We start from the raw sequence: 27,739 nt of genomic DNA, 5'->3' as shown, positions 1-27,739 counted from the left end.
GAAAAACGAAAAAATGTGCAAAGTGACTAGATTTTAAAAAAAACATGAATTCTACTATAATCTAAATGCAAGCTCAGGAAGAACACCAAAACTTTTATTATATATTTTATATAATAAGTAAAGTTACAAGATCTTAAACAGAAAATATATATATATATATTTACGTAAGTGATCAAAGAGGTGATTATTCCAGCAATACAATCAAGTGCTTGTACTTCTTCTATAAAGAAAAAGGTGAGATGATTTTTAAAACTCAAGAGCAACTCATTTCCCCTGTCCTGTTATCACATTTGCCATAACGAGAACCCATTAAGAAGAAAGGGTGGTCTAAAGCCTTAAAGATAAAACCTTCAGACACCAAGGCAGGAATATTAATTCATATGTTGAGGATTAAAATACCACACAAATATCACAACTATCCAACATGTGCACTGCCACTGACCTGACACTATGCTTTACACAGCTTGTAATTTATTAGTATTTGGTGGAAACATTTTGCAACATCTAGCAGAAACAGCCTTTCCTATTTATCAGGCTTAGAACAAATAACACTAAATCATATCATTGGATGATTATCCTGATAACTAGTTCCTTTCTTCTTCTGTTTTTACCTCATGATAATGCTGTGACTATACTCTTTGTCTTACATATGTTTCAGCTACACCTGAGGTAGAATGAGGGACGGGTAGTAAATAAACCCCACATTCATCATTTGGACACAATTGAAGCTGTCCTTAAACACAACTTGCAATCCCATGTGACTAAAAGCACATTGCCCTTGGTGCTGGTTCACAATACATACAGCAAGCCTGGTATTGTGGAAGCTCAATCAACCTTCACCAACTGGTTCCCTGTATTATTTTTTTCAAATCATTATCACAGGCGCTAATTTCAAGGGCAAAAGAGACAAGTCATATCAATTTTTTGAAAAGACTGTACATACTATAAGAGAAAGAAAATTGATAACGATTACACAGTTTATATTAAGAACAAGAAATTGTATCAACAGTGGACCATATCACCCCGAAGACTGCTTCACCATTCAATGGTGAAGATTAGCGTTGCTCTGATTTTGGCCTTACTTCCACTTTCCTGCATGTTTCCCATAAATTTGACTACTCTTTAGTTCAAGAATCTATCTAATTCAGTCTTGAAAATATTCAGCTATTCAAACTCTCTGGGGTAGAGAATGCCAAAGGCTAATTGCTTTGAGAAAAGGAATTCTTCCTCAGTTCTGTCTTAAATGGTTAACCCTTTGTACTAAATGTCCAGATTTTCTGCTCTGGGGTCAGGACATTTTAGACCTGTCAGATGTGTATGTGTCCCTGCACACAAAGTGATCTGGCAAAAGATGTGCCCGTTATGGATGTTCCTGAATGACAGAGTATTGAAGAGGAGAAGCAATGTGTGATTTGGTCTGAGAACAGACATGATGAAATGGTGAGTTGAGAGTATGTTGGTGGAAAAGCACAGCACCTCAGGATGAAGGGCTCCGGCCCGAAACATTGATTGTCCTGCTCCTCGGATGCTGGCTGACCTGCTGTGCTTTTCCACCAACACACTCTCAACTCTGATCTCCAGCATCTGTAGACCTCACTGTCTCCTCCATGATGAAATGGTGAGGCTAGTAGATTGACTATGGCAAATTGCGTAGATTAAAAGTTGGGTAGGATGGAGCAGGCAGGGGGATTGTGCAGAAGATGTAGTTCAAGATTGGCCAGGGCAAGCATTTGGTGAGCTGCAGCCACTAGGTATTCAGACTAACATGAATTTGCAGCATCTAGTTTCTCAGGAAAGGAGAGTTAGAAATGGAGTATAAATAAGGAGCATAAATGGAGTATAAATCTCATTGTTATTTCAATGAGATGTACATACAAAGAAATAAGATTGTCACCACTCAATGGTGAGAATCTAAAGTCATTATTTAAGGTTTGAGACGTAAAAAGAAATCACAAAACATTTTCTCAAAATTGAGATTCCAATTATTTTTTTCATTCTCATCATAACCAACCAAGCATATATTTAATGTAGACGTAAAGGATTTAAGACAGAATTTATTTCACCAAAAGGATGATGGGTATGGTGAACCCACTGCACGAAGGGGTGGTAGAGATAGGAAGCGTCACAACATTTATGAAGTATTTAGATGAAAACTTAAAGTGCCAGAGCCTCCAGATTACAGGCCAAGTGCTGACACATGGGACTAGAGTAGATAGATGCTTGATGACCAGCATACACACAATGGACTGAAGGTCCTCTTTCCACACTATAAAACTCTATGACTCTATGAAAATATTTTCTCACTATTCTTGCCATTGCTCACATTACAGGAAGGAGAAATCTCCACTCAAATAGATAGTTAATTAACTATTAATTAATCGATAATATTTTTAAAAATTCATTCTGGCTGGCAGTGAAAACAAAATTCTCTAATTACTTAATGCCTTCCACAAATAATAATTTAAGACAGAACTGAGGAGAGATTCTGTAGTTGTGCAGCACAATTGGCTAATTTAAAGGAGATGATTCAGTTGGGGCCTATTAAGGCTCATATCTACATTTCCTGACCCCAGAGGAGAAATTCTGGACATTTAGTACGAAGGGTCAACCAATAATCATTTTTATTTATAGCCCCACTTCTAAGAATTTTTTTAAGTGTTCAGAGCTGCCAATCCAATTGTTAAGTGACAGATGCCCCATCGTGATAAGGATGGGTTTTGGAATCAGCACAAAGTTCATAATGACAATCAATTAAATAGCAAATACTTTTTGGTTAATACACAACAGTTGTGTAAACAATTTAAAGATGAGGAGATTTAACTTGACAGTTAACTTAATATTGTGACAGCTCCTTTGATGGCTTGACGTCCCCTAAACAACATGTCAGTTCCAATCAATTTGAATGTTCCAACAAGTTCATCCTTTCTCTTTTATACATATTCATGACTGTCTTCAACAATTCTAAAGGGTGTTTTACCTCTCCCACATGGTGCTGAATCTCTCTCAAAAGTATCCCTGGACCTATTCAGAGTGATAATATTGCACAGGGCCCATCTAAAAGGGAACATTTATCTCTTCAGAAGGATACCCTCCCAAAGAACTCTGGCATCATTTGTTCTTCTCCTGAAAGATATAACGCCCACAATACATGTGTTGGATATCCCAATTATGAAAATTGACTGCTTGAAGGCAGCTATATCTAGCTGTCTTCATGCAACACGGATATGCAAAGTACAATCCATAGCGTTTTACGCCAACGCACATGGTGGGTGCAGGGTTCAGGAGTGGGATACCCAGAATCGGGCATTTTCTTACCTAAGTTTAAAACCCTCCCTGGCATCACGAAACGTGTCAGTAATCAAGCTTATTATTAAGACAGTGCATTTACATCCATGATATGAAATTTCCTCTAGCTCTTCAAAATTACAACCCAGGTAGCAAATACAGTCAGTTCAGATAAAAGGCTTGTAGTTCCATTCACATGCAATCTCACTTTATAAGAAAATCGCGCAATAGCCGTGCCATTTAAATCAGTGGGACCAGAATCACGTTCAGGCCAACACAGGTTAGGAAAGTCCGCCTTCTACAAATAATATCTAAATTCTTCAATTGCATTAAAGCCATTTTGTGTTGAAGAAACACGTTATAGCAGAACTGATTGTAGAACATTCTGGCTTAAGAGTCTAGAGCAGCTGTCAATTCAAAAATGCTCCTGTTAAAATAAACCTGGGAGCAAGATTATCCCCCACAGGCTTGAGAACATTGAGAAATGGGTGTCGGATTGAAAAAAAAATCACATAAAATAGGAGCAGGAGCAGGCTATTCGGTCTTTTGGCTCTCGAATATCAAGGAGCAATAGAAGGCTCTCAATCTCAGAGGAAATCAGAAGAAGCAACAACTTGCAGCACTGGTGAGTGAGACACAGTGCCTCCATTTTGAGGTACCCCCTCTAACTTTCTCGAATGCAAAATGTTGACAAGAAACCTGGGACACTGTTCTGGAGGGAAAGCTCCTGCACAAGGCAGCCTACAGCTGCAAATGAAGCAGGCAAGGCCAGGTAGGCCTCTAAGCTTGCCTCGAATATTTTTTCCAAATCCCAACCCAGTCTTCCACTGTGAGGCCCCATGCTGCCAACTGATGATAAAACTTTGGATGCTGGAGATCTGAAACAAACACAGAAGTTGCTGGCAAAACTCAACAGTTTCGGCAGCCTCTCAGGGAGAAAGCAAAGTTAATGTTTCGAGTCCGGTGACTCATTATCAAAATGACTAATGGCCTTGGAAGCAAATTAGAAATGCAGATATGAGCCTTAATAGGCCCCAACTGAATCATCTCCTTTAAATTAGCCAATTGTGCTGCACAACTACAGAATCTCTACAGTGCAGAAAGAGGCCATTTGGGCCACTGAGTCTGTACTGACCCTCCAAAAAGCATCCCTCCAGACTCTGCCCCCCCCCAATCAATCTCATTTACTCTGGATAATCCACAAAGCCTGCACATCCCTGAACACTATTGGCAATTTAGCATGGTCAATCCACCTAATCTCCCACATATGAGAACTGTGGGAGGAAACCAGAGCACCGAGAGAGAACCCATGCAGACATAGGGAAAACGTGCAAACTCCACATGGACAGCTACCCAAAGCTGGAACCAAACCTGGGTCGCTGGTGCTGAGAGGCAGAAGTGCTAACCTCTGCGCCATTGTGCTGCTCAACAACCCCTTCCAGCTCCTATTCCATCTCCATCCAGGAAGATTAGGTCCAGATTGGGATGATTAGAGGAAACTGGTACATTGGCTGGCAGCATAAAATCCTGAGCTCTTCAGCCTTCATACCTACACTCCCACCCACCACCCCACTCCCCACCCCCACTAGACTCTGAAAATTCAATCTCAGCTAGGAGCGTGAATCAAAGTTAACTGGAGCAACAGTCACATACTTTATGACTAGTTTTGGTTATGGGGTTATATTAAATAACAACAGGAAATATGTTGTCCTTTAGGGTTCGATGACTTACAAATCAATATGACTTAACAAAATACCACACGCAATACCATAAATATGTCATTGCTATAAATCCACTTTCAGTACAATTTAAAAATGGATTAATAAACAATTCATCTCAAAAACTGTTGGGGCTATCTATGGCAGTTCTGTATAGCTATGGTATTAAATTAAAGAAATGAAAATTAAGTTAAACTTCCTGCACAAGATGGACACTGTCTTTTTTAATGCAGTTTTTCCAAGGATCTATGTGGATAGATTTGCAAATACCACTTATCTACATTAAGGGTCAGAATATCCATCAATTCAGCATCTGTTTTAGGCTGTCACAACAAAGTCACAGTCTTACATAATCTTAAAACCAAAATACAGATCACATTCCAGTGATCCAATTAAGATAGAAATGCTTGCAATCAGCCAGGAAGCAAGTCCTGCAACAGATTGTGAGGCTGTAACATCAATTTCTTAAGTGCATTTAAAGGATTACAATTGTTTCTTCTGGCTTGGTATAGAAACACCTACCAAGGTACTGCATACCACATTACTATAATTGGGTACCTGAACAAATGCCTCAATTTTGCAGGAGGTATAGTAAAACTGTGTCGGCAATATTTTTTTTACATTTGAACTCTATGCCCTGCTACTTCAGTTGCTTCTACATTTTTTCCTGTTTAGAATTTCTGTGGCAGCAGCATGCTGTGTAGCTGTAATGTGCACAATTGGTGGACAATAATTTCAGCTAATAAAGAACAGCTTGGGAAATAAGCCTCTTAACTTCAGTTTACATGGAACTCAGTTCCAATTCAAATCATTCATTCTGAATAACTTAAGAGTTGCAGTGTTTTACTCTGTTAAAATGCCTAAAGGCTGTCATGGTGTTTACATGAGGAGAACCTGATTTATTTTGAGGACTGATGCTCCCACTGCGTGCACACTATAGCACTTGCTATGGCATATTGAGGCATGCATTCATGTGCGGTAACAGAGTTTTTAATGAATCAAAGTCCTACAGAGTCTATGAGGAAAAGATGCCTGTTGAATAAAGGAGTGCAATCTGACCAAAAACATCTGAAACGTTCAAATGAATATCACACTATCTTTACTTCTTTGGGTTGAGACTGATGTAGCTGAGACTGATGAGATGAAAATCTTCTCCCTCTGCTCACAATATTTGGCAAAGAATAGATTTAAGCAGTTTCAACTCAGCTATTAGGTTGTGAGTCCACTGTACAAAAAGGGACCTATAAGTTGTCTCTTATTCCACTTATTGATTAAAATAGGATATTTAGAAGTCACAAAGATCACTGCTAATGCTTGCTTTGAAAAAATGTACATTGCTATAGGGAAACATGTTATTCTGAGTAACTTATGTTTGTGTTTGCACGCCTGGGCAGTTTCTCAAAAGGTGTTAAACATTTTTGTGCCACCATACATATATTAAATTTAAAGAGACCATGTGTATGACTACATGGGGATTTGTGGGTTGCTACATGCCATGCAGCTTAAAGGGAATATTGTTTCTGAAAGCTATCTACAAAACAGAGGTGCCTTCAACTTTTGTCTGATCATTTAATCATGACATGGGGATGCTTGGTACAAACGCTGGTCTGGTTTTGGTTGTGCACTCCTTAGCAAACAAAATAAAGAAAAATTAATGTTGTAAGCATACATGGTGCACTATTTATTTCATTACCCAGTTATTAAACTATATTTTTAGCATTGCTCTTAAACAGGAAATATAGTGAAAGTTAAACTGTCCCACAAGATAATTTACATACATTCAGCAATTATGTTGGAATATAAGATCATTAAAGGATAAGGAAATTTTGAAATATCTTTGGAACTACATTTTTTTCAGTCATTTCTCCTGAACTAGTTTTAGGTTCTTCTGCTCCACAATCCATTCTTTAGTCTTTATCATTGCGATTGTAACTGTTCTCTTCTCTATTCCACATTTCCTTCCAGTCAGGGTCTTAAGTTACACCAAAAACCATCACTATTGCCTTTCTGCTGAAAGTAAATTTCTCTCTGGTTTCGTGTTTCTCTAGTTAGTGCACTTTGCACTCTCCCAGCACTAAGGACTTTGTTCTTGTATGAGAACTCCTTTCATAATATATTAAATGCATTCAATAGCTGATGGCGTGAGAGTAGATTTTTAACATGAGCTAAATACCTCATTTATCCACAGTGGGAAAAGGGCTCATAGTTACCTTTTCATTTTTTCATAGATAAATTATCGGTATTGCCCATGTGATGTGTGGTGGTGAGGGAAATGTTAGGGGAATGCCACAATTTTTTTGTAGCTAATCTAATAACCAGTAATACCTTACTTTAAGGATAGGTAACTCATTAATTTGACGCTATTTTTTGCACAATTCAAAACATAACCAGATGAATATCAATACAAAATGAATTTTCAAAAAAAAACATTATTCTGTTTTTCCTGCAATGAATTACAGAACTACATTGTCAAAGAGTCCTAGAGGGTTAAATTGGCCTTTGTCATTTAACACAAAATGGATAATAGTGAATTATCAGCTGATTTTATACCCCACCTGATATTCTTTTCAATTGATTTTGATGAAAAATGAGAATGGAAGACATGTAAAGCAGGCCGCCAATTTGTTGTTGCCTGCACTGGACTACAATGCAAGACCAATTTCACCTCATTTCAGCCTAAGATCCTGGGTGACGTCTACAAATTTGCAATGAAATTTATGAAGTGGTATTCAGAATGTGATGGGCTTATAAATTTCACACTGTTGTTTTAAAATGTAAATACCCTAACTAGAAGAGAGATGATCCCGGTGCTCAATTAGTCACATCAAGAGGTAGGATTGACAGCCTGGCTTTGGTGGAAAAGGAAACATCCATGATGGGGAATGATGCTGCATTGCCTGGAACAGCAGGCAGGCCAGCAGCTTTGATATGATGGAAAATGGTCATGCACTTAAAGTAAAGGTCCAGCACTTGACCTTTACAAGTTGTCCACAAATACAAGAAATTTTCTGATAATCTTACAATGAATGCAACAGCTTGGCATTAACTCCCATCAGATCTTTAGGATTTGGCGATTTGTCCTTTGAAAATCCTGCATTTAACAAGCTCTTAAATGAACTTAGTGGGCCATTAATTGAAACCCCCGCCAGACTTTGGAAAATTTGAAACTATCCAAGGGGCATAGGATCCTGAGATGACCTTTTTGTGGAGGTGCCAGTGTTGGATTGGAGTGAACAAAGTTAAAAATCATATTGAACAATATTTCAATGAACAATTGAACAATGTTCAATATGTTGTTTCAGTTGCATGATACTGTAATCTTTTGCTATAACTTCTGTGTCTAATGATCCTGCTCAACAGCCACTTGCTGAAGGAGCAGTGTTCCAAAAGCTAGTGCTTCCAAATAAACTTATAGGTCTATAAGCTGATGTTGTGTGAGATTACCTTTGGCACTGCAATTTTGAAATTATGTCTATATTGGATCAAGGCCCCAACGACATTTGAAAATCCAATCCCTTAAGTAGAATCCTCCCATTATTCATATTTCTGTAAGCTCTGAAAGATGCAGGTCAATTGAACTGGGCTACCAATGGCCAAGTCACATATTTTCATTAGCCTAATACCTGCTCTGAAGAGGACTAGGGGGATGGTGGTAGCATTTCTACATCTGGGCCAGAAGCTCTGGGTTTATTCCCGCTTCAGGACTTGTTGGCCATGGACGATAAATAACAAGGAGCTGTAAGGTATCGGGGATAAGTCAGAAAGTGTATTCAAGACCACAATTACATCAATGATGCTGTTATTAATTGGCCGAGCAGGCTTGATGGAGCCTACACTTGGTCTCAATTCAGGTGCTCATAATGCAGTCAATCAGGTTGACTACCAGCATTTATCCTTCCAATATGCTGACAGTAACTGGGAACTGTGAGATTTTCCCAGTCGATCATCCAGACAAAGGCAACAATGAACTAGTGCAGTATTCTGTCAAACATATTCACTGACCAAATCAATGCAAATCCATGGTCGCAACCACCCCCCTTAGGTATGGTACCTGAAAAGAAACAAAATGCTTGCTGTTGCAGTTTGGTTCAGCAAGTACTAGCTAACACCGCATTTAAATGTCAGAATTCCGAGCAACAACACTGCCTTAGACAGGATACTTTGCTTCTTTGTCTGAGGTAATGAAAGCTATCTTCAGTATATTGATTGTGGACATTATTTTTAGTCATGCAAAACTGTAAGCTGCATCTACAGCAATTCCTTTTGCTCCTGGTGTCAATGGAGGAGTCTTCTCTCTACTGCTGTCCATGTATACTATCTTAAGTAGGCCAATTTTAACTAACCCACAGACCTACATACAATCAATGTTTATTGTTTATTCGTCTAATTGCTCACAATTCCTTGAAATATCAATTTCCCTTTATATGCATGCTGCCATCAACAAAACTTATATATTATTACAACTATTGACTATTGTTTACTCAAAGCTATATTGTCTGATGATTACTTACTTCCATCAACTCACATTTCAAATACTGTATAAAATATTAAGCAACAAGCTAACATAGTCTCAAATTATAGGAACATCTGGAACAAAAAATGCATCACTTGAAAATTTAATGTCCAGCAGCAGTAATTACAAATGATCACAATGCATAAACAGCAACAGATGGAAGATACAGCTCTGAACGGTGTGTTGAGACAGGGGGAATTGCTGAATCTTCCCATATTTTGGCTACGTGTAATGGTGTTACACTTTGAAGAGCCTCACATCGTTCAAAATTCAAAGCCTCCTCCCTCACAGAACAAAGCACTTATCCTGCCCACTCTGGCTGTGGTGACTGCATGTTCATCTCTATTACGCACATGTTCTTTACAGCATGATGGAAAGCAACAGCGGACAACCTTAAAAATTGAGTCTCAGGCTTGGACTCTGCCTTGGTGAACCTTCAAATGTAAACATTCCTTTCCTCGTAGCCCTCCCCATCAACCCACAGTCTTTGTACTTCCTCAAGTCCTCATTCAGCCCATTTATCTGACCACTTTACGATCCCATCCACCCCCAGCCATGTGAGACAGCAGTACTGTGAGCCTTTTAAGTGAGAGGCCAAGTGCTACAAGGTAAGACAAAGCAGGGCAATGCAGGGATGCTGCCAGCATCCAGGTAGGCATGAAGTGAATGAACGCTAGGAGGTGGAGCAAGCAGCCCTGAGATACAGCCTGGTCCAATCTGTGAGCTGGGTGTTGCCTGTTCCTGCAGCAGCATTCCAATGAGCAGGGCCAGTGCACTGCAAAGTACATCTTTAAAGTGCAGAAGAATATTGTAAATGGATCGGAAATGTACCTCGATGATGTGGAGGGGCTGGCATTTGTCCATGGATGTGGAGTACATGTAGCCACTGCAACGTTCCCTGGGATGTTGTTTCTGGGATGTCCAATACTCAGGTCAGGAGGAGCAAGCAGTGAATGCAATCTCCAGGCACCCGTTCTGACTTTTATGCTGGGTATTCTTGGCATCTCGCTTCTATCTGGTGGGTGCATATTAATGATGTGAGATTAGGCAGTAACAAGGCTGATAATGAGCAATAATCCCCATTAATGGGCAGCATGGTGGCTCAGTGGTTAGCATGGCTACCTCACAGCGCCAGGGACCTGATTCAAGTCCAACCTCGGGCAACTGTCTGTGTGGAGTTTACAAATTCTCCCTGTGTCTGCGTGGGTTTCCTCCAGGTGGTCCCACAGTCCAAAGATGTGCAGGTTAGGTTGATTGGCCAAGCTAAATTGCCCATAGTATCCAGGGTCGTGCAGGGTAGGTGGATTGGCCATGCTAAATTGCCCATAGTGTCCAGGGTCGTGCAGGGTAGGTGGATTGGCCATGCTAAATTGCCCATAGTGTCCAGGGTCATGCAGGGTAGGTGGATTAGCCATGCTAAATTGCCCATTGTGTCCAGGATCATGCATATATGTGGACTAGCCATGCTAACTTGCCCATTGTGTCCAGGGTCGTGCAATGTAGGTGGATTGGCCATGCTAAATTGCCCATAGTGTCCAGGGTCATGCAGGGTAGGTGGATTAGCCATGCTAAATTGCCCATTGTGTCCAGGATCATGCATATATGTGGACTAGCCATGCTAACTTGCCCATTGTGCCAAGGGTCGTGCAGTGTAGGTGGATTGGCCATGCTAAATTGCCCATAGTGTCCAGGGTTATGCAGGATAGGTGGATTGGCCATGCTAAATTGCCCATTGTGTCCAGGGTTGTGCAGGCTAGGTGGATTAGCTATGGGAAATGCAGGGTTATAAGGATAGGATTGGGTAGGTGGGGTGAATCTGGTTCTGGGTGGGATCTATACAAGAGGGTCAGTATGGACTTGATGGGCCAAATGGCCTGCTTCCACACTGTAGGGATTCTATGAATAACAGGCAAATATCTCATCTCGACATCTGGGGCTTGGTTAGAAAAGGGTTCACTCACAATCTTACGCCATTCCCCAAAATATCTCACCATCTAATATACAGCCTGGGGAGATTGCACACACAGGTAATGTCATGTAAAGAATGATTCAGTTAAAAACATATTAATTTACAAAACAGGGAGTTATATTAAAATATTCTTGGCACGTAATTTCAGAAATTTATGATTTCTTTCGACAATTCAGTATCTTCTACACCAAACATGGCCCCAATAATCAGACAGACTATAATTTACTTGCATGTTTTGATATTGTGCTGAAGCATTAACAGTCCTGAAAACGAATATCTAACAAGTTACTGAATTAAAAGTATTAGGAACAAAGAAAATATTTTACTTTAGCAGATTTAAATACACTGGTTGAAGAAAAATAGTTTAAAGTACACTGCTCGTATGTACTTTCCATTGAAAATACATCTATGTAGTACTACACTGCCACTTCCACTGTGGTACATTGTTCACTGTTCATTCTTTATTTAACTTTGTGAACAAGAACACAGACAACTGACTCCAGAGTCTTTGGTCTTATCAAATCCAACTGGTCATGTGCACTTAACAGAAAAACATGCACGTAACGTCAAAACATGCTCAAAAGTGTTATCGCTAAATATTAAAGAATTATTTCAAGTTCTGATAGCATTCACAGTCTTAGTGCTATTAAAATGGTTATCAAATATGTAAATAATTTTTCCTATGCTCTTATCTAAAATAAACTGTTTAAAAATATACGTTGAGAACAGATCAAAAGAATGCACTTAGTTATTCACTATTGTTATTGTTATCACTGGAATGTTACTTTTTAATTTAAAGATCAAAAAGGTTCTCTTATGGATAAAGGGAAAAAGTGATTAAAAGAAAAGTTCCAATCTTATTGGAAAATCAAAAGACTGAGAAACATGAAAGAATGAATAATAAAACGTTTTGAGATAGTTTCACTTTGCTTACACCTTTACAATTCAGTGCATTATTTTCCTTCCTGAGTGAAACTGGAGAGAATGGAACTGCCTACTTTCTTGGTGTTATAAAATAGGCCCAATCACAGAAAATGGTCCACCTTTTCTGATACAGTAGCTACAAAATATAGATGCTATGTCTGACCAGAAGGTCAATCAGTAAAACACTAAATTCAGCCAATTCAACTACAAACACCTTATGCGTTTTGTGTCATATTAGCAGCTGGTTTGGAGGATATGAGAACACGAGTTGAAACTTGTTTTACACAGTTTTCTTTAAAAATGAATTGTGTAGGCTGTCATAAACCATGAGGAAGAGAGGTATGTTAGTGAAACTCCAAGGAGTATCAACAGCAAGCTTACACTGAATAAAGAAAACATTGAAAATAATACCAAGAGACCCAGACCAGGATTTTAACCCCTCCCCTCACTTCACCTCCACCCCCTGACTCACTGCAAAGTAATGTTAGGAGTCTTTAAAAGTTTAAAAATCGAACTACTGGCTTCAACCCGCAGCATTTCCAGCCACCATGATTGTTATGGTGACAATTCAAGCTATCAATAAGGGTCACACTAAAAGTAGGAGGGGGCCTACTTAGTTCAGAGTCACCGTTCCTTTGGACAGATAGTGAATCTGGATAAGTGCAGAGCGGGATATGAGGAATATATTTAAATTATTTTCCACCAGGAAAACTGACTGCGCCTCTCAGTCACTCGAGTTTAGGTGCATCTTTGGACATTGTGCATCATTCCCACTACCCTTTCAAATTAAGGCCTTTGTTCCAACAAATTTGCATTGCTTCACTTTTTTTTATTCTGGATAATTTGAAGGGAGAATGCTTAGCCTGTGTCCATTGCATTCAACAATGTGCCATCACCTTTTGTTCACTTACTTTTAAATAAATTTGCAGTAGGTTAGAAATGGAGTTACAGTCCAATGAGGCATTCTGATGCCAAGAAAGATAAGTGAATCAGGCTAAAGGGAAATTTGACTGAGGGAGGCCAGCAAATAAGAAGGTGAGTACGTCCTGATCTGACAGGCAGAGACCTGCAGTGACCTGAGAAATGTCTTGGAATAGTTTTTTGGGGGTAGCCAGTAGAGGTGCCTTTAAGGATCCTTAATGCCCACTGTCCATATGTCCCTGATAAATGTGATCAGCACTCTAACTGTAGCATAGGACCCCAATTGCTATAATCAAGAGGCATACCATCCAAGCCTTGCCAAATTGAAACCAGCCCCTGCCTCAAAAAAGTTGCAATCAAGTTTGAAAGCATACTGCAGTGATTCTGTTGAACCATTTGTTAAGGTAATCCTTTGGAAGTTATCTACACTTAAACAGTAAATCTATCCTGTTTAAAAAGAATAGCTAACCCCAAAACATTACAATCAACTTCAGTACAATAAAACAAACTGTGAGCAGGAATGTAGGAACGGCACAGAGAAATCTTGCATTAAATTGGTACAAAACTGGTTCTTCCCAGTAATCCTACATCTGTTGACCCTTCCCATCTCAGCCAGGTCATCTGAAGGAGGCATTCCTCCAGATCGAACACAGAAAAGCAATGGAAATGAGGGCAAGTCTGTCCACCCTGATGTTCTACATGTATATCGTTTTAGCTAGTTTAACAATTATAGCCGCACAGCATTGAAAAAAATCTCTTGGACTGCAGCTTTTTTTTGTTTCTTTTCATAATGCTGGAAAGATTTTCTTGATTCCATATCAACAGTGTCAAAATTAGGTCTAGGCACAGCTCTTTCATTTTCAGTATCATCATCAAATAAACATTGACTGTGGTAAATTATTTGTTAGCTGGAAAAATATTTAAGAGTCTGCATTATTGTTTGAAATGCAGGATTGTGTGGACATCTTCACTTCTTTGATTTCAAATTAAAACAAGTGGTTGCTACTGAATTAACTCTAATCCAACAAGTTTGCATTCTTTTCTGTCAAAGTCAGTTGACATTATTGATGTGATAACAAAACTAACAGTGAACATGCTTTGTTAATTTTGCAGCATTTGAATAAGTTTTAAATGTCAGCTGAAAAAATGCACAAGACATGATGCTGCATTCCAGTCTTCACAAAATATTGTGTCATATTTCACAAATCCCAACATGTCAATTACTAATATTAAAACAATCAATAGCCACAGCCTGAAAAAATGTACAGAAATAATATCAGTACTTTAATCAGAGTGACCAAATTTATCATAAAGTTCAGTCACTACTTCCACCTGAGCCCACAAAATAAAATGATATCCTTAACAGTAACTATGCAGCATCATTTATATTCTCTCACTAAAAAAAACTGAGTAACATAAAGACTTTCATCTTTGTGCAATGCCAAAGGTTATCATCTTAAAGCATGTGATACACATTGGCATTTAATGCTGAATTTTCTAGCCTTGCCCAGGATAGAGACAAGGGGGCAGAACCCCAACATACTGCCAGCAGACAAGCTGCCAGAATCCAGACCTTGCTCCTGGCACGGCCATTTTATGCTTAGGGGGATTCAGCGCAGGCCAGACTAGTATCTGTTCCATGATCCAGGCAACTTCCTTAAGGGACTTATTCATGGCACTTTAAAGGAGGTCATGTGAAATTTTACACTCAACCTCCAGTTTGCCAAGGCAACACGGGAGGGTTTAACTGCCTGGATCCCATGCCATGCCAGGAAGCCAGTATTGTAGGCAGGCCTTCACATCTTCCCTGCCCTCCTGGTGTGGACACAGCAAAAGGCTGCTCTGTAAAAAGAATAGAAGTAAAGACTTACATTTACATAGCATTTTTCACAATCACTGGACGCATCAAGGTGCTTTACAGCAAATGAAATACTTACATTTGAACTGACGTTACTGTAGCAATGCAGGAAACACAGCACCCAATTAGCACACAGCAAATCCCTGCAAACTGCAATGTGATAATGACCAAGCAATCTGTCTTTATGATCCTGATCAAGGATAAATATTGGATAGGGCACTGAGGAGAACTCCCTTGTCCATCTTCAAAATAGCACCATAAGATATTTTACATCCATTTGAACAGGCAGATAGGGCCTCAGGAACACCTCATCTGAGAGATGGCATGTCTGGCAATGCAATACTTCCTCAGCACTGCACGCCAGTGCCAGCCTTTCCTCTCCAGCCCCGGACAGGGAATTGAAACATGTACCTTGCAACTCAGAAGCAAGAGTGTGACTAAATGAGCCACGGATTTCCTGGTCAAATTCCCATGACTGTGAACCCTGGGGACATGTTCAAGATCACAGAACATTTGTGACTCCTGTTTCCTTCCCCGAATGTCAAAATTCCACCCTCAGTCTCTTTCTATCTCCATCCCTCTCTCGTACACACATACATCGGTAGATACACAGAGACTTTGGAGTTTCCTAAACAACACCAATTCTTTACTTGTGAGCAGTGCATGCACAGAGGGTAGAGATAATGACGTAGATTATGACCTTTCTGCCATTGACCGTTGGACTAGCTTTGCATGGCCCCAGTGAATTGTACATTGTAAACATACAACATGTTCCACCTCACCCCTCAAACTGCAGAGCTGAGCAGGCCAGCAGCATGTGGGTTTGATAATGAAGGGTGGGAGAGCTGATCATGGGAGATATGGGATAAGTGAGTAAGGAGGCAGCAATCCAAAGTACTGCAGCGGAGTCGGGATTGTCTCCACCTGGTTTCACAAAAAATAAATGAGAAAAGATTTGTTGAAATTGCTATCTAGACATGTACAGGGGACATAACTTACGTATTAAAAGTGTCTACCTCTACAACAGGCAGATGTGCCTGTCATCCATCATAAGGCCTCTTCCAAGATGTTAGCAGTCATCATAAAGGAGACAGTAAGTGATTTGATGCCACTTTTGCATTGCTAGCTTGATTCCACCTGTCGGCTACCTTAAAATCAGGCATAGTCAGCATTTTCTACATTGATTGTCAAAACTATTACAGATCATTCACTTAGTTAATGGGAAAGAATAATGAGTGTGTATTTAACCCAATAGAAATTAGTTTTTTTCTCTTTTTTTCCTCGGAGTCCTCCAACCTTCTTCAGTTACAAACTTCCTCAGTTTGATCTCTCTGTTCTGCACACTGGTTACAATGCAGGGATTGGTCGATCTGATCCCAGAGCACTGTAGATGTTGTTCTGAGCTAGCCACCAGGGGGTGCAGAAGTGTTCTAGTCTGGCTCACACTTCTCCCTTCCTGTAGGCTGGTGCCTGGCATCCACCGAACCCAACATTTGGGAAGGATTTGTAAATGCAATCCCATCAGCCACCACTCTGTGGCATAACACATTGCCAGTGAAAATTGGCCACTTATTTCCTAAGTGGCGATAAAACAATTAGTTGCAAGTAGCACATGCGTCTTTCATAGAGGAATTATGTTTTATATTTCATATACAAATTCATTTTTAGAAGACAGAAGGAATTTAACTTTTCCTTCCTCAACAAAGGAAAGTTTTTTTACAAAAACTGACACCTAGTTCAGGTTCTCTCCAAACCAAAGAGAATGGACAGAAAATCACTTTCTGGGCACTGTACTCTCCTCATCTGCTAGAACACATAAAAGTCTGACAAGAGAGCGAGTTTGACTCATTTACTGGCTTCACTTCCATCGTCCTGATACAATCATCCTTCTTCTGAATGCTCGGCCAAGATTCAGATCTTGGAAGATAGAGTCGGATAGGGGAGTGGATAGGGGAACAACTGCAAGTGCTAACTTCAAGTATTGCATAATTCCTTCTTAAAAAGAATTAGGGTCATTTTTTATCATCATCATCCAAGACACTTTGTATCATTTTCCAAATTCACCATACACAAACAGCCACTGCAAACAGAAAAAAATTGATGAAAGGACACGTTTAAAGTAATATGCTACTCGATGCTGTATTTCAATAGCACACACTTTAATGCAGCTTCAAACTTTCATAGAATTTACATGGTTTATCAAATTCATTGGACTTGGACAGGCAAAAATGTGGCGTCACTGTCTTCCTTCAGGACCCTAAATGAGGAAATTTAATTGACCTGCTTTCTGTCTAATTTTTGTAACTAACATCATGGCTGTTCCAACTGGTTACTAGCAGTTCATCTCCTGGTGGAGAGGAAATGCAAGAATTCGGTTATAGTCTGCACTTCCTTTCAGCATTGTCTACTTTGCCAGTACCATGGGCTCCAGTACTTTTTTTCAACTCATTCACTAGCTCAGCCATCCCTAATTGCCCAGAGAGCAGTTAAGAGTCAACCACATTGCTGTGGGTCTGGAGTCACACATAGATAAGAATGGCCAATTGCTTCCCGAAACAGCTTTAGTTAACCAGGTGGGTTTTACTGACAACTGACAATGAGGTCACAGTCATCGTTTAGACTCTTAATTCCAGATTTTTATTGAGTTTAAATCCCACCATCTGCTGTGGCGGGATTTGAACCCTAGTCCCCAGAATATTACCTGGGTCTCTGGATTAACAGTCCAGTGATAATATCATAAGGCCGTTGCCTCCCATTTGAACTTGAACATGAAGAATGTACTCCAAAAGGGTGCTGCAATGATTTTCAGTCCGAAGTATGTAAGTCCTTGTGGAAAAGAACAATAAGTCAATGGACATCTTATTATTGAATGATAGGAGGTGGTCAGCAAGGTAAATAGTCAGACCAGTGTCTGAAAAGATGTTTTCCTTCTTATTTAAGCAAGTTGCAGGGAGTTGGAGGAAGCCAGGGCCTGAAAGGATCTGGTCTCTGAAAAGATAAACACTTCATTTCAAGGGCTAGGTTGCAGTTGTGAAATTTCTAACAATTTCCATGGAGGCTCAGAAGCTGAGTTCAGACACTTTCAGGCTGTAGCTTTCTTCAATCCCTTATAGCTTGCTGAAGGAAGAAGGAAAGCACAGGTATGGAGTTCCAAACTGCTACAACACTTCAATACTCTGTATGCTCATCTCATGTTCCAGCCAAGTGTTAAACCACTGGCTACAAATAGATGGCTGCTGTGTATCCAATGTGGGTGCTCGAGATAGCCATCCATTGTAAGTGATCTTAAGGAACTCAGACAGGTAAACACTCAAAGCACAATTCATTTGGTGGTAATAGCATCACCCTCTCAGGAGTAGGCACGTGTTGTAATTTTTTCTCAATTTACCACCTCTTGATACCAGGCTTATTGTTGGTGTCAAAAAAGTAGCTGAACTAAACTGTTCTGGCAGCTGAGAAGATGCTGCAGTCTGCAACCAAACACTCCTGGGCCTGAGCTCCTCAAGGTCACCCATGATATCCATCCCAAGCATCCTCAGTGGAAATACAACAGACTTGCATCTCTCAACCTGTAGATAGTAGGCTAACACTTTGCTAAGTACAAGATGAGTAAGAATAGTACTTCAGGCTAGAACTCAGGGTGACACTTAGATTTTGTATGTATATTCCGCCAATTTGGCATTACAGATCATTGAATTTCCTGTTTTGTAAAGCTTCATTGTTTATTGACTAGATTATGTGATGTGTGTAAAATACCAATGGTGATGGTTAAGTTGTGATCATTCATCTGGAGAATGGAAGGACTGGGTCTGATGGTAGGAGGGGCTGTTGGTATGAATAGGGGCAGGGTAGGGGTGGGATGATTGCTTTTCTGAATTATCTGCTGGTATACAGTTCTAGTGCTGACAGGATTAGTGCCTTTGCTCTTCCTCAGCACCTTATGACACTACTTTTAGCTATATCTCTAATCCTTCAGCCCAGTTTTTTGCCCCTTTTCAAGACCTAAAGCATACAGTGTACCTATGCAGTGTATAACATTCTTCAGCAATTTCAAAACTACATGCAGGCTGCTTTCATGCTGAACATCCAAGGTTTTGGGATGTTGATTTGTGCCAACCTCAGATACAGGCATGGCTCCAGTGATAGAGTCATAATCACAGCTCTGTGGTCTGTGATAGATTCCTGAAAGCTCTCCTGAACCATGGATCACAGCATATTATTCTTTACAAAAGCAGTCCACTAATCACCCAAGACAGCAACTGCAGTGAGGATCTATTGGGAGCTGATGCAGGATGAATGCTACACACACACACACACACACACACAAGCTAGGCCAACATTATGTGCTACACAGCCAATGAACGGACATCCCTCTCGTTCGTGCATTCTCCAAGCTCCTGAGGACCGAGCTTGGCATTAAAAGCTGCACCAGGTGTGGAGAAGCCCAGAATCCTGATCTCCTACTTTGCTGTTTCCACAATGAAGGAACTGTACTAATTACTTTGACAAAGTGTGTCTACCACTTGCCACCACCCATCATATCCCTGTGGTGTAAAAACTCTTGATCCACATTCATCATCTGAGCGTCAGGCTTTGAAATGTGTGACCCTGTGCTGCAGTCCATCTGGTGCTGTGACGTAAAAATTATCACTTGTTCAAACGTCCCCTCTGGCGGAAAGATGGTTTGGTCCTGTGAATGCATTTGGAATAAGGACTCCTTTGACCTCCTTCACTCACTTCTCTTTATGGCCCTCTTGTTGTGAGAGGATATTAGGGAACAAGGGCCAGGATAGAACTTTTCTCTCAGTTCCAAAAATCAACTTCCCGATACAACCAGGAATACGTATAAAAAGCCCACTATCATTTTAAATAATCACGTACTCAGTTAAGTTCAATTGCAATGTCTTTAATCCACATCAGGACAGGTGTGCCTCTTGATTGTCATCATCAAGCATTCACCGGCAGGTTTTATAATAGACAAATTCAACACTGAGGAACTTGAGAATGATAGAAAAGCCTTGAAACTGACCCATATTTATATCAGGTATCCAACTAATTTACTCTGGTTCCCAAACTACTAAAATGTGTCTGACTTAAAATGATGTCAAAAGCACTATTTGTGAACAACAGTCCAAGTTGCAAACCTATGCAAATCTGGAAACTTTGAATGGGATTTTCATATCCTCAGCTGTGTCAAAATGGAACTGGTCAGGTTTAAAACTGGCAGGTAGGAAGAGATTCTGGGATTCCCTCCCCCTTTCCCAGCAACTGATTAGTGGGCATTGAAACTGAGCCATGTATTCAAATAGGGTACCACTGTACAACCTGCCTACAAAGGCTCTAGAGATGAATGCAGCAAAATCTTTGAAATAGGATGAACATCTTCTGGACTCTTTCAGAGACACACATGTTTGACTTGTCAAACAAAGAATTTAGACAAATGGGGGTTTGAACCTTAGATTAGCATGGTAGCTCAGCGATTATCACTGCGGCATCACAGCACCAGTGACCCAAGTTCAATCCCAGCGTTGGGTGACCATCTGTGTGGAGTTTGGATGCTCTCCTCCATGTCTCTGTGGGTTACCACTGAGTGCTCTTCCTCGCAGAGTCCAAAGATGTGCAGATTGATTGGGATTGGCTATGGTGAAGCTGTCCGTCGCATTCAGGGATGTGTAGGGCTAGGTGGACTAGCATGGTAAATGTGGGGTTGCGGGTATACTGTATGGGTCTGGTTCATTGGAAGGTGAGTGCTGACGATGGGCTGAATTTTATGATTTTGGTGGAGCAGAAATGAGGAGTGAGAGCTATCAGTCATCTACGAAACTGAGAAGATGTTTCAGAGAACACAGGCAGCCTCAGCAAGCACTCACATTGCTACCTTGTTCCTCCGTCAACAGATGGTGTCCCTGTCTCCAGCACAACCTTGCCACTGCACACAACAAAAATTCCATTGGAGGGTACTACCAGGTTGGGAGAGAATTGCAAGTTAAGAAGCGAACTGACTCATGATTTCCCCCTCTGAATTAAAATCCAGCCCTTAGTATTCATTTTCCGTGGAAAAGGTGGGTAGCTGCAAGATGCAGGCGGCCTGCAGTATGATCCCAATATTACCCATGCATAGTTTTTATTACACATTAAGAAGACATGTCAGCAGAAACTAGTCGTGCACTTCGCTTCATATTAAGATGAAGCACATCATTCACCAAAACCTCAAAACCAGGTGCTTGCCCATGTAGCAAGGAAATACTGTCCATAGGCAGTCAGAAGTAAAAAAAAATTAAGATTTTGGAATGAACCGAAAATACATGATATTTACGCATACTCAATAAAATGACCTCGACTGGACTTACATCATTGGGGGTTTTGGATAGGTTGGAAAATCGGAGATAGAAGAGAGGTCATATATTTTGTACTTAGAAATTGCTAACATAGGATGTCAGCATGGTAAAATGGCCATTCGAATACTGTAACTAAAACTTAATTGACAGCATTATTTAACATAAATGCAATCCCAGAGATTTTTACCAAAGCTGAAAGTAAACAAGAAAAGATGCATTCTTTCATAAATCAATTTGCAAGGCAAATTGAGAAAATTAACCCAGCAAAATCAAATAAAGCCAAAATCAAAAATAATACCTTCCTCATATCTTCCACACTTTAAGCTCAACAGTAAATTTCTTTATTAGTCAATGTGGATAAAAGCTATAATAATATCCAAAATTTACCTGTAGTGAGGGACACCTGCTACTGGCTGCAGCCATTATAAATAGTTTTTTTTGTCAAGGCTTATTTTAAAGAATTATTGAGAGAACTCTGCTTTAATAAGATGAACGCTTGGTCAATAAGAACTGAATCAGTCAATCTCAGCAGAGATTCTTTCTGTGATGTCTCAGAAAATGTGGGGCAGTTGAGAAGTATAATACCAATGTGCAATAAAATGCTTTTTGTTTTTCCAATTCTTTCACTATCAGTAAATACCTGCTTAACTTGCACGTTTTAGGTGTCTGCAGAACATCAAATGACTTTATCCAACAACTTTAGGAATCATAGTATAACTGTCAAATAAATATGAAACATTGTTAAACTGTTTATCATTGATAGAAGGCATATGTGTATCAGTAGGCTTTTCAAAAGGAAAACTAAGAGAAACAATGCCAACTTTCTCTGAAGGATTATATGTGAGAAAATGCTCCAGAGATACAGAACAATGCTTTCAATACGACTGAAGAAAATACAATTAAAAATAAATTCAGGGCAATTTACCAGGCAAACCAAATGCATATTCTGTTGGGAAGCATTTTGGAACAAGCGTCAAGAGGGCAGCTGTTAAACATTGTCTGGCACTTTTGTCTTCCATACCATTTTTGTTCACACAATGCGAGATAGTTGTTTGTTTACTGTACATGACATTTCTTGGCCAGAAACTTCAGCGCCAGGAGATGGTCATGCTATAATTTATCGCAAAGCCACTATAAACTTGTGTAAATGTCCACATTTTTCTTTCAACTAAAAACAATAAGCCACAACTTAGCTCTGTGATAAAATTACTTTAACATTCAGTATTGATAGTTTTGCTTAAAAATATATAAAACATCAGACAAAAGTGCAAACAGAATGTTTCTATTATACTGCTTAGCATTTAGATATTTGAATATGCTATTTAATCTTCTTCATGAAATATATAAATATACAAAGTATTCACAAAGGTATCTTGCTCAGGCCTTTGTTCATCGCAAAATGATGGAATTGCTGGGGGCACTGTATAGTTTTAATAGAGAATACCATCGCTATGACTCCCTCCCTGTTTCCCTGTTGTGCTTTTAATGTATAGTCTCTTTATGGTATGGCAGCCACAAAGACTGGCTGCCCAGAAGAGACCACTTTGCAGTTAAACACTGTAGATAGTCACAAAGATGTTAATTTCATGCAACTCACAACCAGCAGTCCATTTAAAGCACAACTGATCCTTACTCTAGGTTGAATATATGAAGCAAATGCAAGTAAAACTAATTTAACCTTTGAAAACTTATCTCCAGGGGGGAAAACAGTCAAAATCCCTTTATAAGATTTTTAAGCACTGCAATTATTGATGAGTACTATATTACTTCAATTTTCTCTGATCAGAAAAGCAAAACCACCAGAGACTGGAGCAGCTGTCAAGTCATTTTCCGACTGGAATGAAGTAGTTTACAGTAGGTTTGTGTTGGTCTCCGAAGACCCAGTTAAGAAGCCTTTTTAAACTGCCTTAAAAAAGCCAACTCATACATTAATCAACTTCAGCCTCTGCCCATACTTGCTGCAATACATCAATTACTATACTTTTCTAATAAATTCCCGTTGACGGTGACTGCCTTATTAAAGCCTACTAAAACGATACAATATAAGTAAAAGGCTATTAATAGTACCTATCGTTGCAGCTATCGTCTTACAAAGAATTACTGCACAATCTGCTAACAGAATTCATACTGCATTACAATTAACATCAGTAAAGCTAATTCTAACAACATCCAGCTTGCTAATTTTATACACTAATAATAAAAGACATTGCTATGCAAGATCAGCCTCTTTTATCATGCTTCCATGGCTCACCAGAGATCTCCTGCCATTGTTCACATGAAAGACAATTATACCAAAGAACATCAAACCCAAAAATGACAATCTGCTAACCAGCACTGGGTATTGCTAGATTCATTTCTCCATTTTCTGAACCAATAGACAACAATTCTCGGTGGACACGAGAGGGGGCGGGGGTGGAGAACAAGGAGAGAAGTGCCCTGCACTGATTTATGCTTCTCTCTTCTGCATTCATCAACTGACTGCTGCCATTTTCCGATCAACATTTTTATAGCCTGAGGTTCAAATGCTGGACACGTTTGAAGAAATGCACCAATAATGATGGCCATATATTTCCATATTTAAAAACAATGCTGCATGTTTGGAAAATGAACTGCAGCATGCCACAGGGGAGTCAGTGTTGCAACAGGTTGCATACTAAAACTCAGTCCTGACAGCCGTAGCAATGCAGGTTTCCGCTACCCCAAAACAAAATGTATGCTTCAAGTTTACACAGCTGTAATGGGCCAGTGATCCCTTTTTGTGTCCACTTAAGAGAGCACATGCTGACCAGTTTGCTTTCAGAGATGTAATCAGGTCAACAAATAGACCTAAGATGGATAGCATGCAAGAACTTAAATTATACGAAGTATTTGCAAGCTGAGAGCAATACATTACATTGCCCATCACTTTCTTCTGCTCCTATCAACAAATAGCACTGGAAATAAAAGATAGCTGGATCAGCAGCAGGTACCTGCAAACTTCATGCTTTACAGAAAATACTTTAAATTTACATGGCACAGCATAATAAAAGTCTAAGGTCTTCCAGTTTCTTTTTTAGTGTAGTTTCTGTGACTTAAATCTCGCTTTACAGAAGTACCATATTGTTAGCTCACCATCTTCCTCATGCTTTGTCAGAAATTATTGATAAGTAACTGAAGATTGACTTTTTGTGTCTACTTTGTATTATCTTACTAATCATCAGATACTGAATCTGCTCTGCCACCTGATTAAGGCGTCTACTGCATAACACCCCTTTAGAGGGATGGGTAACAATCATAGTATTTCTCATCAAGATGTTACAGTGCTTGGATAATATAAGCATTCTATGTCATCTTGATAACCTGTTTGGATTTTTTAAAAATTATAACATTTAGAACATTCCATGATTAAACAAATTCAAAAAAAACTATTTTCAGCATCTTGTTAAATTCCACAGTAATTACTATAATTCCAACTGCCTTACCTATTCTACTTCTACCTACTCAGAAACAGACAGAAATAAATTTCTGCAGAAGAGCTTTAAAATAGACAGACTACTATATTATAACATTGATCTATAGCAAATGTTTTTGTTGACTCAATCTATCTTCACTTTGATGCTTTTGGTAAGACTTTATTTAATCTTCATTACCAGTGTTAGCATTCTGTGTTAAATTCGGAGGTTGTAAACTATAAAGGTCAATTATTGAAACATCTCAGAGAATGAAACCCAATCATTTTGCAATTTCTTTTAGCTTAATACAAGTTAACATAGTCATGAACTCTCAGATATCTGCATAGCTAAGATTTGTGTTTGATTTATTAAACTGATGTAAGTAATCTTGAGTATAACCTAATTGTTTACAAGGGAACTGTTTGGAAATATCTTGTTGCTGATTTCTGATGATGGGTGGGTGGAAAATGCAGGAATAAAAGAAGCGATGACTTTCTATAATCCTCCAGTGTATCCCCAGGTAAAAGTGAATAAGGAGTGACACAGACATATCGGCAGGCTACACCATACTGTCTTCATAAAGAACTGCTTGACATGCAGCAGTGATTTGTGCAAAAAGAAAATTATTTATGGTAATACGGAAGAATTGCTATAACCATTTCCTTTGTACCAATCTGGAATTCTCAATGACCAGAATGTCTTATAAATCGTACAGTATATCAGAATAACCAGTGCTGACAAAACGTCAAGCAAAATTTTGGAATACAACAGGATAGATTTATGAACTTAAAAATATTTTGAGAAACTGTACAGAATTATTGAAGATTAAATGCATGGCCAATTCTGTGAATACATTTTGACAGCTCTGATGTAAAGCTTAGAAACAATACTCTAATATTCGCACAATGTTCATTTTACCTGCTATATATTTCTATCTTTAACAGGATATGAAACCTAATGCTGATGCTGAATACGCGGATGCTAGATGCTGCTTCTCATGTGCTACTTACAGCCTACACAAGAACCAGTGAGCTCTTTATTTTGGTTCCTTTCACTGCAGCATTAAATGTTTCCTCTTCCCTAAAGCAACTGCTTATAAACCTCTAGGGAATCTCAATTTCATTTTTCGAAATATGAACTAGTGGTATTCTAATTTCTCTCCTCACTATGCAGTCATGGCCTTTACTTTAATACAAAAATAACCTTTATGATAAAAAACAACTTAACATCTCGATAGACAAAACCTGATTTGCATTGGATTCAGTTCTGGATCTTAAACAACTAATATGCTGAAGAAGAGCTTTTGAAGACGTTTCCTTTCACCCCAATAATCCAAGCCCAGAAAAAAAGGAAAAGTACATGACTCTTGATTTATCAAACCATCTGCTATCAAATTAAATTTGTTCTGCACAAGCCTAAATGTATTACTTTTGATACAAGCCAAAGCAATATTCGGGATATATGTTTGTGCACAAAATTAGGTTGTACGGACTTCAGTTAATTACAGTACCACAGAAAAAAAATGAAATCCATCACCATTTAGCACAGTGTAACATACAGAGAAAATGGAAACTGGAATGACAGGATGAAATGATTAATACATTCTTTTGAATATAATTAAAATAAAAACATCTAAATGATCATTGTCGGCTTTCAAGGTTCTGAGACATTGAACTTGTACAGTTAGCCTACGTTTTTCTTATACTGATGAATGTTTGAATTTGATAGTACAGTTACATTTCTTTTAATTTTTAATGCATTTTTCTTCTGGTAAATTAAACCGTATCTTCCATCTCCCTGGCCTCAGCAAACCTGCTGCTGGGAGGATGATTGGCCTGTTTCTTGTTGAGCCTCTGGTCTTCCTAACTGGTCACCGGAAAGCACTGGGGGAATCAACAGATTTGACTTTTTCTTCGTTCTAAGTGAAAAGGCAACATTATGTTTATTGTCCATCTTTAGCTGCCTTGAACAGATGACAATGAACATTCTCCTTGAGCAATTGCAGACTTTCTGGCAATCGTTCTACTAGTAGGATACGATACAGGGAATTCCAAGTCATTACCATAAAGACAACGAACAATGAGATACATATAAATCAGGAAATGTGTGATTTAGAAAAGAATTTGAAGGTGGCAGTGTTTTCACAACATTACTGCTATTGTCCTTTGCAGCAGTAGAGGTCACAGGAGAAGATAGCACTGTTGAAGTCTCCTCCACTTTTCTCTCTATCCCTATACATTATCTATACAATGACTATACTGCCTATGCTGCTAAAATTGGGAAATCAACATTTCAGGTGGAACGTGGAGTGTGCCTAGTCTTCATTTTGTCATAAACTCAAAATAAACAAAACCTTTGCACCAAGTTTTTAAGTTGAATCCAAATGTAATTTATTTGCACATAAATGAAAATCTAAAACCCCAAGTAGCACAGGATAGTGAGCTGCTATGTGTGAACTATTCATTCATAGACATGGGACAATGTTGAATGGCAGGGCATGACCATTACTTGATTCATAGTGTTAAAAATCACACAACAGGTTATCGTTCAATAGATTTATTTGGAAGTACAAGCTTTCGGAGCTACCTGACAAAGGAGCAGCATTCCGAAAGCTTTTACTTCCAAATATACCTAAAAATCACACAACACCAGGTTATAGTCCAACAGGTTTAATTGGAAGCACGAGCTTTCAGAGCGCTGCTCCTTCATAAGTTTGTGGACTCCACAACCACCTGATGAAGGAGCAGTGCTCTGAAAGCTACTGCTTCCAATTAAACCTGTT

General features: G+C 39.2%; 1 protein-coding gene across 4 annotated transcripts in view; it reads right to left on the bottom strand.

Moving 5' to 3' along the window:
• Nucleotides 1-27,739, bottom strand: part of esrrga (estrogen-related receptor gamma a) — a 241,607-nt gene that overhangs the window by 150,467 nt on the left and 63,401 nt on the right. Inside the window, exon 3 of one of the 4 annotated variants that reach the window (XM_043695799.1) lies at nt 10,348-10,531. The exons of the other annotated variants lie outside the window; for them this stretch is intronic. Coding sequence (XP_043551734.1) covers nt 10,348-10,520 — 173 coding nt within the window. The 5' untranslated portion in view covers nt 10,521-10,531. The remainder of the gene's footprint in view (nt 1-10,347; nt 10,532-27,739) is intronic. 4 annotated transcript variants of the gene reach the window in all.

The sequence above is a fragment of the Chiloscyllium plagiosum genome, chromosome 9 (genome assembly GCF_004010195.1).
Source record: "Chiloscyllium plagiosum isolate BGI_BamShark_2017 chromosome 9, ASM401019v2, whole genome shotgun sequence".
In the NCBI taxonomy this organism is placed as follows: Eukaryota; Metazoa; Chordata; class Chondrichthyes; order Orectolobiformes; family Hemiscylliidae; genus Chiloscyllium; species Chiloscyllium plagiosum.
The sequence above is the reverse complement of the archived record's forward strand: the minus strand, read 5'-3'. Positions and strand labels throughout refer to the sequence as shown.